The sequence below is a fragment of the Vanessa tameamea genome, chromosome 13 (genome assembly GCF_037043105.1).
Source record: "Vanessa tameamea isolate UH-Manoa-2023 chromosome 13, ilVanTame1 primary haplotype, whole genome shotgun sequence".
NCBI lineage: Eukaryota > Metazoa > Arthropoda > Insecta > Lepidoptera > Nymphalidae > Vanessa > Vanessa tameamea.
The window spans coordinates 795288-808393 of record NC_087321.1 but is presented as its reverse complement, the minus strand read 5'-3'; the positions used below and the strand labels follow the sequence as shown (position 1 = coordinate 808393).

General features: G+C 31.8%; 2 protein-coding genes across 2 annotated transcripts in view; one reads left to right on the top strand and one right to left on the bottom strand.

The window, feature by feature from the left end:
* Positions 1-13106, top strand: part of LOC113397838 (uncharacterized) — a 614853-nt gene that overhangs the window by 100748 nt on the left and 500999 nt on the right. The window lies entirely within an intron of this gene.
* Positions 2403-13106, bottom strand: part of LOC113397808 (metabotropic glutamate receptor 2-like) — an 85441-nt gene continuing 74737 nt past the window's right edge. Inside the window, exons 14-17 of the mRNA XM_026636320.2 lie at positions 8266-8479; positions 5287-5438; positions 3739-3847; positions 2403-2963 (exon numbers count right to left, since the gene is read on the bottom strand). Of these exons, the coding sequence (XP_026492105.2) occupies positions 2737-2963; positions 3739-3847; positions 5287-5438; positions 8266-8479 (702 nt within the window). The 3' untranslated portion in view covers positions 2403-2736. The remainder of the gene's footprint in view (positions 2964-3738; positions 3848-5286; positions 5439-8265; positions 8480-13106) is intronic.

Genomic DNA, 13106 nt, shown 5'->3' with positions numbered 1-13106 from the left:
TGGTCACGTTTGCCTGGGCGTTCGATAGTAGAAGGATGGATATAGATAAAATATAATCATAATAATGTCATAAGTATTTGTATACACACAAATCTTATGATATAATTTTTATTTTTAATAGAAAAAAAAATATGAAATTTGATAAAAATTAAAATATATGTAGAACTATACTTAAATATTTTGATTTTGAGTCATAATAGCGCATTATTAATTTATTATATTGAAATTAAAATATCACGTGACCTAAAATACGAGCCGCCATGGTGTGCCGACAGATAGGCAAAACTGTCTTTTTAATATCGTCTGGCACTTTGATAAACAACTTTTATAGAGTTTTAATGCTAGTATTTGCACATTACACTCCAACAATAGTGATTGTAATTCATTGTTATCCCGAAAAACATCAAATATTTATAGCTGTTAACGTTGAGTGAATGCCAGTCGTACACACAACTGTTGTTTTTAACAGTATGACGTCACCAAAATGACTGACAGCGTTTTTATGGGGATAAGAAAGGTTTAAAATTTAATTTAATTTTATGGCAAGAAACCATGTTTATTTTGTCGAATATATTTTTTTTTTGCGGCTTTTTATTGGGAAAATTAACACTTTGAAGTACTTTTTCAAACATAGTAGAATACCCTTTTGGTACACGGAACGTACCTAAATGAGTAAGTAAAGGAACACAACCATATTAAGTATGCTATTTATAAACCGTGATGAGTGGATGGTAACTGTCTACGGGTTTTCACGAAGCCCTACCTACAAGAAACGAAACGCACCTGAACTAAATCCTTGTTATTATAAAAACGATATGACATATTTCAAATATAAAAATTCGAACATCTTAGCAACAACGACTTCCAGTTTGGAAAACGCTCACCACAAATTAATATTATAATTTTAATTTAATTCGCGTAAAAATTACGTTTTGAATCACGGCGAAGTTGTTAAAGTAAAATTAAAGCGGATATAGGACTACCTGACGTGAAAAAGTGTTTAATTATATGCAAATATGTATATATATAAATCAAGAACTGTGTGTCTGTACAATAATGTAACAGAACTATAATAAGATCGCATGGAATATGTAAATCGAGGATTTATTAATTTCTTCTCCGATTGGAATATTTTAATACTCTGTTGCTATATATTGTTACAATAAAAAGGAAAATATTTTTTTTATTCGCGAAATTCCACCTTTTTATATCCTTCACACCGCAGATTTAGGGTGAGCTATTTTAGCTTACTCTAAATCTAAGGTATCTATCAAATACTGTCCGACTAGGGTACCCAAAAGTTTGTGCGATGTACAAGCTTGACGCGCTACTACATTAGTTTATGTTTTATATCAGTGATTAATTTTAAAATTATTTATTATGATGTCGAAGTGTGGGGTGACGTCATCGTAGGAATAACAAAGATGACACGCTCGGCTTTCATGCCATATGTATCTAATGAACATGTACTTCACAGCTTATCTACAGCATTTTTATTGCTTTTACATGTAGTTACAATACGATTAAATCTTAGTACAAATGTTTAACAATTAAACAAAACACAAAAAAGGGGGAAAAATAATAATAATTAAAAACAAATTAACATCAAATTCGTTTAATCGCATACATTATTTACTTAATCACAATATACAGGTGTGCAAAAGACGAGTTGAAGCCCTATATGTATAAATATTATTTAATATATTATTTACAGTTGTATACAATTTTCTTAAATGTATTATATAATATAGACACATAGGATTTAAGACTTTACATAAGAAGTTTTACTTATTACAAAACAGCACAATTTTAATAACAACTTTAACAATGTAACTGTTTATTAAAAGTTAAGTATAGAGAGACTTATGTTAAGAATAAGTGCATTGATAGATACAACTATGAGTTTGGAAATGTGGATAACTTTCTTATAACATTGACAGTCGTATCCATTTCGCTACTATAAGCCTTTACGTGATAATAAATGCCGATTGCATTCAATAATAAGCCTGTCAGAGATTAAAGTAGGTACAAGATTTTATATAATTACGAACTATTATATATATACATATAAATATGTTTGTATGTTTCGAATGCGTTCCTAGATCATTCATCCGATTATAATGACTCTTGAAAACTTTTAAAAATATTTTAAAATAAGGGCGCTATCATAATGTTATTATTAGTCATATTACATAATTTATATATTTATTTAAAGATATGTAATAACAATTTTAAAATTTATATTGATATATTCGAATATTTTATTTAAATATAAAGTGTTACATATATTTTATTATAATAGATTACTTTTTTTTAAAGATATCATTCAATATTACTTCATTAATTAATATTGATATGTTACTTATGTACATGTGATACGTCTTATAGTATAAAGACTGTAAATAAGTTAGATATAGCCTTAATAGTCTTCATCTCGTCCTGGCTCAGTGCAACACCCTGTATATCAATATTATAAACCTATATACTTCGATACAAACGATATTTACCACTATATACAATATCACTATGCGTCTTTTGCTTTATATATACATGTTCACCTTATCTATTTACATATTAAATATAACGAGATAAAATATGTACAGATGTTATAGAAATTTCTAGACTCTAGACCACAATCGGTTTACGTTCCCTGAGTTTGCAGGAACAGCTTTTCTTTTTAAAGCAATTATTTGTTTTAACGACGACGTCGTTCAAAGATTTAGATGATTCTCGTTGCTATAAGGACTCGACTTTCTCATTCATCGTTACGGACTTATCATCGTGACTCGGTTTCACGTTGTTGCATTTGAGATCGTCTTTTAACTTATCGCTTTTGGTATCTATAATGTTTTTATCATTCCTCTCGTTTTGTTTATCATCTTTCGATTGTACTGTTTGTCCATTTGTTAGTTTATTGAAATCAGCTGGATCGGTTTGTGTTTCTTTATCAGCACACGGTGGTTCTGGAAGATTATTTACATTTAACATACAATTGTACGAGTAAGCTTAAGAAACAAATAACTGTAATCTCTGATGCTATATCAGAGTTTCTATATCTGTAATGTCCATAGATCTTCGGAAATTTATAAAATTTATGAATGTCACTCCGAGCCGAGATGACATCACTAGAATTCGTTGAATTTAATCAAAGACCGTGGGATCGAATACCGCTTGATATTGATTAAAAGAAGATTTGTTTTTACAATTCATCCCGTGCTCGGCGATGAATTAAATATTGTGTTGAATGAAATCATAACAGGTAAGAACAAGAACACGTTTTTTTTTTTATTTTAGCTAATTGGGAAAAAAATAAGTAATCCTATTCTCGCTGTTATGTTACTAAATAATTGTAATACATACAATTTATAAAAATCAATAAAATATTATTACCATATATGGCTTAAATGACAAATTCATAAAACGCAGAAAGGAAGGTCAACCGTCTGATTTTGCATTAAAGGCTTTTTTTAAATATCTAATTGATTATAATCATGATGTCCTCCAGAACAGTTTAGGCCGTGGCAGCTATTCGTAACAGAGTCTGGACAGAGAATGGACATCATTATTTAATTGCATCAAACCAGGACTTGGACCCAAGAACCCAAGATCTGTGCGTTATTTAGCCACTAGAGAAGATTACATAACTATCAAAATGCATAACTCGAGATTTTTTCATTGCAAAGGTTGTAGGCGGCAAGTTTATTTACGAAAGTTATTAGTAATAGTGTAAATACTCACTTTTACTCTGCGGATGTGGTATGTTCAGCGTGGGCGGCTTGCGGCTGTACCGCACCGGCATGATGCTCTGTCTCACGTTACGCTCAGGCCGGATCAGAATAATATACAGCTGTAAGTAAAGAAAATCTATACTAATATTATAAAGGAAAAAGTAACTCTGACTGTCTGTCTGGTACGCTTTCACGGCAATACGTACGCGAAGTATAGAACCCCAAGGACGAATATAGGCTATTTTTTTTTAATTCACCCCTCGAGGGGCTAAGACACTGGCGTAGCTATCGTAGGGCCAGGTGGTGCAGTGTACCAGGTCCCCGGAGCGCAGTTGGCCCTCTAACCTAAGCATTGAAAAGAACGAGCGAGCGAGCGGCCAACTCGCCAGCTCCTGAAGCTAGAAAATGTCAACCCTGCTCAAAAGATTTTTTTTCCTATCTATAATTTTGAAAGGCAATAAGTTAAAGAGGGGGTGGAAAGAGGGGGTGAGGGCTCGATCCTTTTTCTATGCACCTGGGACCTTTAACATTTATAAGTAAGGACCGTCGATGCTTTTCGTATAACAGAGAGTTCGGTTATCCTCCATAAAATTTGCTCAGTTAATGAGTTGACATGCAAAAATTGTGATTCGTGAATTGTGATTCGGTGAATTGTTTTCGGAGAATTTTCCGCAGACGTGCCCACCTAGCTACCCCACGGGGCTAAGATTGGATTTATTTGCTAGTTTTTCAATTTGACGTTGTGAATGTATAAAGGTAATTTAATAATATGTAATATTTATAAAATTTAACATGTACATATAGTCACTAACTACATTGTACGAGCGTGAAGCCGAGGCTTATGCTAGTTTATTATATAACAAATAGTTGTACTGTAGTTGGCGCTCTTTATGGAAATACAAATTTTGCGTGAAACAACTAGTTTCAGTATCTAAGCCTTCTTTTAACTTACTTATTTACTGTATTTTTATTCTATTCAAGTATATAAAAGAATATATTTATAACTCTAGCACGATGATTCTACATTCTCATACAAATACAGTCAAGCGCAGCCTCTAAACAGTGGAAGTATTCCGTCCTATGATTATAATGATGGCTATATTTTGATATACTTTGGGTGAAGGTGACACAAAAGACCGCGACCGTAATAGAAAAATTTATAATCGTATAATTTCGACCCAACGACTTGGCACAGAAGGCCAGTACTCGCATATTTCTCTGAACTTTTCTTATGGTGTTCCTTTTTACCGAAAATATTTTACTTTGGTAAAACACCAAATTTTCAGTTTGCAAAAGCTAAAGGGACTGATTGAGATTTTTTTGATCAAGTTCTGATATTAAGGCGTTGAAAATTATTATTATTCCATCTTTAAAACAGCTGCAAATGACGTCACGGTTGTCCAATTTCCTATATAGGAACCTAACGAATAGTCTATATCTGTGAGTCATATCTTAAAGTGTGTGGCATAATTTATGGGTATAAATTATCTTTCTTAAATAAAATTACAATTTCATTTTGTCCATATATTTGTTTGGAATACAAAAATGGCAATGTTACCTTCGGAGAGAATAAGCATACGAGAGTCACGCTTGCGCTGAGTGATATTGTGACAGCCATGCTGGTGATCCTCAGCGGTACATGGCTGGCTGTCCCGAAATATAGTGGAACGAAGGCCAGCCATATCACACAGGTTGTGTACATCGTGAACCCTGTAGAAAATAAATAAGGTTTATTAATAACCACATCAGTTAAAAGACCATCTAAGGCAACCAAATGTACAACCAAATTTATTTTTATTAGTCCTCTTGTGCTGTGCTTTGAAGAAATACATTTGAAGAAATCTGAATGTGCTGAAGTACTTCTTGGTTTTAGGACATTGCGGAAGCCCCCCTGGGTAAGTACCGTTCAGTCATCAGATATTCTACCGCCAAACAGCAATACTTACTATTTTTCGATTCCACAGGAACTAGATACTTTTTTAATCTTATGCATATTGTATATCATATATCATATCGGTATATCATAATGCAGATGCTAATATTACTTAGAATGGTATTTTTTCTAAGCCTAGCAATTAAATGAAAAGTATATTTTGTGAAAAATATAAATTAGGCATTCGGCTTTTATACCCTCTTTTAATGTCTCATTATGTCGTCTCCGATATTTGGTTAAATATTTTCTCTTCTTTTAAGAACTAAGTTTAACAATAACTAATCTGTATTTATGAAAAATAAATGTTTGAAAGTAATATAAATTAAAAAGTTGATTAGTAATTTCGCAAAGATCCTAAAAGGAAAGTTCGGCGTATTTCGCTCCAGGACTGTCTATTAAAAGTAATGAGTCCCCTTGGTTTTGAAATACGTCGACCACCAGTTCGAAATTTAAATTGTGCTGAGAAGAGCCGGAAAGAAAACAAATTGGTACCCATTTTAGTAATAAATAATATAGGTATTTAATATACAATATGCGTATTTACTAGGTGGTAGGGCTTTGTGCAAGCCCGTTTGGGTAGGTACCTCCCATTCATCACATATTCTACCACCAAACAATAGTACTCAGTATTGTTGTGTTCCGGTTTGAAGTGTAAGTGAGCCAGTGTAACTACATGCACAAGGAACATAACATCTTAGTTCCCAAGGTTGGTGGCGCATTGGCACAGTAAATATTTCTTATAGTGCCATTGTCTATGGGCGGTGGTGACCACATACCATCAGGTGGCCCATATGTTCGTTCGCCAACCTATGCTATAAAAAAAAAGGTATGTTAATAAAGTATTATTTAAATTTATAAATCCTGCCCGAAAATCAACAAATTCCTGTTTTTTATATTTTCTTTTCTCGTATTTAATAAAATCCTTTATCAAATAAAAGTATACTAAAATTACTGATTTGACAAAATAATAATTACTCAAATTTAATATACATTGATTTTGATATGTAGTGTATTCAAGTCCTTAGATATTCTTTCTTCGTTGTTAAAATTAAGATACAATATTTATAAATCGCATTCTATCTATGAAAATAGTTTTAAAATAAGGATAAGGACTAAAATCGTTTTCGTAAGTCCTTATGATATAAAAGTAAATTAAAAAAAAAACAACCACTAATTACAATTTTCATACTAGCCCTAAATCCCAAACTCGTGTTAGCTGTATGAATATTAGGACTCCAAAACTTTAAGCCATAGGTACAGTTTTCGATGACCATAGTACAGACAAAAAATTTTTTTTTTTCATAAAAATACTTGAAATGTTAAGTCTTCTCTTGTCAGGTCGAAGTCTTACGTAAATTGGAAGACATAAAACAACAAATGAGAAAAACGTTTTAACTCGGAGAAGCGAGAGCGAAACTTATAACTGTAGAAAAAAAGCCAAAAGACGAAGGGTAAGAAATGAGGTAGTCGTTATATTTTCCAAGCTTTTAAATTCACTTAAAAGTATAACTCAATTAACCTTTCCATTATGAAGACTTTCAATTCTAACTACAAGCTCATTATGTTTTTGTTAATGGAGTTTTTTTTCTACTCAATTTATTAGATGGATAAACAAGTTATATCAACACACGTGTAAGTACCAAAATTGTAGTTATGATAATACAAGAAGAATAAAATTACACTCGTCACGTTGTTAGACTAAATTTAAAACCGTTGAAACTACGAAGTGTTACTCATATTATAAACTGAAATATGTTCTCGTATAAATTACATGTCTTTTGGTTTAGTAGTTTTTTCATCATCAGCATCACAGAAAAACATTCCACATTTATAAGTTAAGATTTTATTGTTGAACAGAACCGTAAGAGTTGATGAGGGAAGACCAAAACTTTATAGGGAACTAACCATCTAGCAAAATACCAAAGAGGGTTGGCATCATATAGGCGGCTGCTTAAAAGCTTGCTACATATGGCATTGAATGCAAATTATTGAAGTCTTTGATAATGAGAAGATTTCCAAGGAAATAAACTGTATGCTAAGGGACGTAATAAATATTGATGCATTATACTAGAGCTCGGAAGCTATTGTATAGTTACAATGGACCACAACAAAAGCGATGCCGGTTTACCAGTAATGGTTCTAGATCACTCTGAAGTGAATCTATTGTAGAGTTCTGATTAACTATAATGATCGTGGCAACTTTAGACTTGATTAAATATTTGGAATGATTTATGCAAATATTTTTGTTTTTAAGCCCGTATTTATATATAAAGAGACAAAGACGATATAGTTCATTGCCTTTTTTCTCCTATGTCTACCTATTTTCTTTTGTAATAGTTGAAGTTGAGGAGTTGTCCATAAAAAACATATTTTTTATTTATATTTTTTTATATAATTTTGTCCACAAATAATTATTTATATAATTATTTGTGGACAAAATTATTTCCGTTGTGGAACTTCATTGTGCGCGATTTAATTCTTCTGTCATTGGACATACTTTCCATAGCATTTTTTAAATTTTGATCAGATCTTTAAAACTAAGATTAGGTGCATCAATGTTGATTATCTAAATATCTTAGATGTTAGAAGATTGTTAGTACTTACCAATATGTTTGCTTTCATTAAACGCCTCGGGTATCTTTCTTGTAAGGACTGCGTAAACCGTGCAGACCACGATGAGAACGATGGGGTAGAAGAAGGCGATCATGTAGGACGCGTCCACGTACGAATCGCAGACAAGCATATTGTCTTCTCTGGTGGGATAGTGGAACATGGCGCGCGCTGGGGCTACTATCATCCACACCACCACGATGAGCACCTGTGGATATAAAAATTAGATCAAATTTACAAAGCTAACTCACTAAAAGAACATCCTTATAAACAATGTATATTATTTTAAGGTGATTTCGATAAATTGAAGTTCTTGGAACTATAAACGAAAAACTCATTTTAACAAAACGAAAACTTCCTTTTTATAATAAATAATCCATATAATTTTAAAAGAAAGGATATAATATTATGATCCCGTATCCCGCTAACATCCGACACAGCAATTTAAAAAGATTGATAGGTGCAATTGATAAGGGTTGGGTCGTGGTTAATCGATGTCTGGCAAGTCAGTGTCCAGTCAACGATGCTGACGAAAATACTTTTTGAAGTCCTTCGTTTACAAATATTCTGATGGGATAATCTCCTTTAATGGCCGTATAAATTGATATTTTAGAAAACTTTAAATCAAATGTATTTTATTCAAATAAACACAATAAGCATTTTTGAATACCACCAACTCTACCATCATTTCGATAAGCAGCCTCCACCGAGAAGAAACGACAAGAAACTCGCATAGTTGTTCATTTAAATAACCAGATTTACAATGATGTGATTATTGTTTAATTAGTTCTGTGTTGGAACACGAGCCTAAAACGTATCCAAAAAAGATATTTTAATGAATAATAAGATTTATTGATTAATTTAGTTTAACTATTTTTAAAATTTTTTTTTTTTTTTTAGACTAAATAATTATATTTTCCAGTATCTTATAACAAGCGTTCTTTGTACTTGTTATTTTTATTTCTTATATTAAGTTTTTATGGAATATTTAAATAAGGTAAATTTTGTTCGTTTTTAGAAAAATAACGAGATAAATGCATGAACTATGCAACAACAGGGAAATTTTTAAAAGTTTTGACTTGTCAGAAACACACACAGAAGCAGCTTTAACAATTTCTTCCATTGGCTAATATTATTCGTTCCTAGACATTTCTAAGAACTACTGTTTGAACTTTTTCTCGAGTACAGCAAAACTAGTTGGATTTAAAAATGATTATTTTAATTAATTTTTTTTTTAATATCGTGTTATTCAATGTAAGTCTTTTTCTTGTGTGTGTACAATAAAGAGTTATTATTATTATTATTATTTTAATTAAAATCTAATATAGCTTTCAATTTAAAACATTTACGGCTTAAAAATATTAGAAGATTTCATCTAAAAGAATACAATTTCCATAAATATTGTTTCAGATAATCTAAACATTCTTTTCCTAGTAAGACAGTTTGTTGAATTTACGACTACTAATACTAGATCTCTTCTACCTTTTCTTTAAAAAAACGAAAGAGGCTTTTATTTTATTTTATAAGGGTCTTCTGACCACGCTACTTATATGGGACAGATTTCAAATGTTTTATGCATTCCGTGTTCCTAGTCGCCTTTGCGACGTGACCCTCGTGTAGGGTTGGCATCAAAGGATACTAGAATTTGCGACTAAATGACAACGAATATCGAGGATCTGGAACACACGGCGAGACATTTTTGATTATTCGGAAAGCGAATACGTCTACAGATTTATTTAGTTTGGAAAGTTGAAGATATAGGCCTGAATTTAGAATTTTCTAAAACTTTGGTCAAATAGACTACTGAATAGAACATTTCTTTGATACATACAAATTTCTACTCCGTATTCAGTGTGAAATATTTTGCAGTTATAATAAATACATTTTTGGGCAGCAAAGTTTATTGGATTTGTCTATAGGCATAGCACGTAATGCCGTTGATTTCAATCACAATCCGTTCTTGTCGGGTTGACGTTTCATTGGACTAGACAATAGGGATTGGTATGTACGATTCGGAGGTTCGATAATAATGTATAGTCGATAACCTATTTACTCATGAATGCGCATCACTTCGCGTTAAATTAAGTATTTTTCATAACCTAATTTGTATTATTGGCTGTATTTAATCAATGTATATAATTATCAGATCCTATAATGTTGGCACAATTTCAACTAAGCCGATGTTCAATTATTTCAAGAACATTGGCCACTGTCAATACGATGTTAACCAAATTTTTTTTGTTTGTTAAGCTCTTAGGTTTTTAAATTAAAGACTTTAATTACGGAGACAATCAAAATCTATGCACATAGGTACGAAATTGTTGACTATTTAACATTTTTATGTTATAAAAGTAAAAAAGTAAAGTAACAGCTGTAAATGTCCTCCTTTTTTGGGCTACGATTTTCTCTGCTTTTGAGAAGTAGGGTTGGAGATTATTCCACAAAACTGCTCTAATATGGGTTGATGGGAACACATGTGACTGGTTTTTATCCAGCATATGCAGGATTCTTTAACTATGATTTCACCACCAAGGACGAAATGCGTCCTGTGTTGCATGTAAAATTGAGAATAGGACAATGTACAAAAAAATATTTATTAGTAATTTTTAAGTATAAGGAAAAGTGTTTTTTATATTTTTGTTACTAAAGTCCTTCATAACCGAACACATTTTCATTAACGATTTGTATATATAGATGATTTAGTCAAAAATGTGTCGGGTATGAAGCACTTGAATGAGCTTGAAGAGCTGATATGCTCTGGAAGTAGCACACGTTGATCTCAAGATAAAAAGATAGCTCGTTTAAATCTCTACTTTATGCTAGTAATTCATATTATGCTTGGTGGAAATAAAAATGCATGTATTGCATAAAATTCTGCCAGATGAATATACCCACTACTCCTCAGGAAGAGCTACGTGACGTACCAAATACAAGTAGAGCTCTATGACGAACAGTGGGATTTGTACAGGTTATATTTTTGGCCTATATATTGCCTCAATTCTGTGAAAAGTCTTATGACATACTTCATTCAAAATCAAAATATTCAAGTAAACTCTTATAACTACTTTAAAATCATCACGTTACAGGATTAAATCAATAAAATCAGGCTAAAATCAATTCGCAGTGCAGAAAACCAGCAATACATTTTATATTAAATTAAATTTATACGGAGTTATACGTATACGGATAGGAATACGGAAATCACTGAATACGAATTCCAATTACCTATTTCCTTCAGATCTCTTAAACTTAATTTGAAGTCATTTTTTACTCAGTTCTCTGTTCTAAGGTTGCAAATTGCTCTAGCCGAGTAATTTAATCTGAAAATATAACGACCAGTCATATAACGCCGAGTTTACGAGCACCTCACAAATTGGCCAATCCAACATTTGATGTCATACCTTAATCAGTATCACGAAATACTTTTTTTTCATTAAATATATTGTAGATATATTAATATGCATCTTTTTGGAATAATAGGATATATTACAATCAAACACGTAAAATAGATAAATAGTTAAAATGTTTAACAAATAACTTTAATAGAAGATTATCAAGAACGATACGGTATAGTCCAATATTGTTTAAACCCAAGGAGAATACTGTAGTGTTTCTACTTTTATGTTTAATTGTAGTTGTAAATGTCTCTTGTGGAAAATATTTGCAACTTATACTGCCAAGCTGCCCGTTTGTATGTGGCATAATTTCATCATTCAAGTTCTTCGCCAGGTTAAAACCTGCAATTTTTGGTTAGTTTTACTCTTTTCATTGGTATTAGAAACCGATGGCCTTGTGGGAAAAAGCTTGTAGATCTTAACTGAAGATGGATGGTTAAATAATAGCTCCTAGTAATCCCTACCATGAAAACTCACTCTCAACTCGTTTGTCATTGGATTTTCGCGGCAAAATCTCTCTCCCTAACATAGATATAAAAAAAAACGTAAATATATTCTTTATTATAGTATACAGCATATTTAAAGTTAGGACTCTCTAGCATAATATTATAGTCGTGTTAACGGACATGTGTATAATTTTTTGCGTAGTTAACATGAGTGGACAGACTCTGAAGATATATATTTACGTATTACTCTAATATTTATTTTTCATTACAAATTTAGAGTGGCCAGTAGTAAATAAATGTGCATTAAAACCTGCTTTAAAAGTTCGTGAGAACGAGCTTAGAGCTATTTCTGTGAATCGCAACTTGGGTGTGTGTACACGGGAGCCGAGCACGCTTGGGAGGCTTTAAAGTCTATTTGCGCCGCATGTGTGTAAATTCATTTACTGTATAATCATGTTTGTTTGTTTGCAAACTGCACACAGATTTACAAAACATCGTAGAATTATAGTGTATGATAAACTTTTGAAAGGCGGTCTCGTTTACATTAATATGTTATATGTGACAAAATGTTGGATAAAAGTTTAACAATAGCTATGACACAGTTAAAATAAACCCAAAAAAGTTGGTCGAAAAATTGGTTGGTTAGTTTGCTGCATCTTCCAATAGTCACCAATAATTACACAACTTTGATTTTCATCACCAACGTTGTTCACGTTATCAGCACAAAAGTTGTTGTGATAACGTATTTTTATAGATTTGTCATCAATAGCTAAAACAGCAATTGATATTTAGCATCCTGAACTCCTGACTAATAGGGTCTAATGGTTATACTGATCTGGTAACACAAAGTACGATCGCTATAGTTTTAATAACTATCTTTCATCAGGTAACAGGGATCAGGTGGTAATTATGGTACTACGTAAATTCATTCTTTTTTGAAAAAAAAAAACGGTTATAGTTTTTTGTTTAAATGGGACTCTATTCAGTTTTTGGT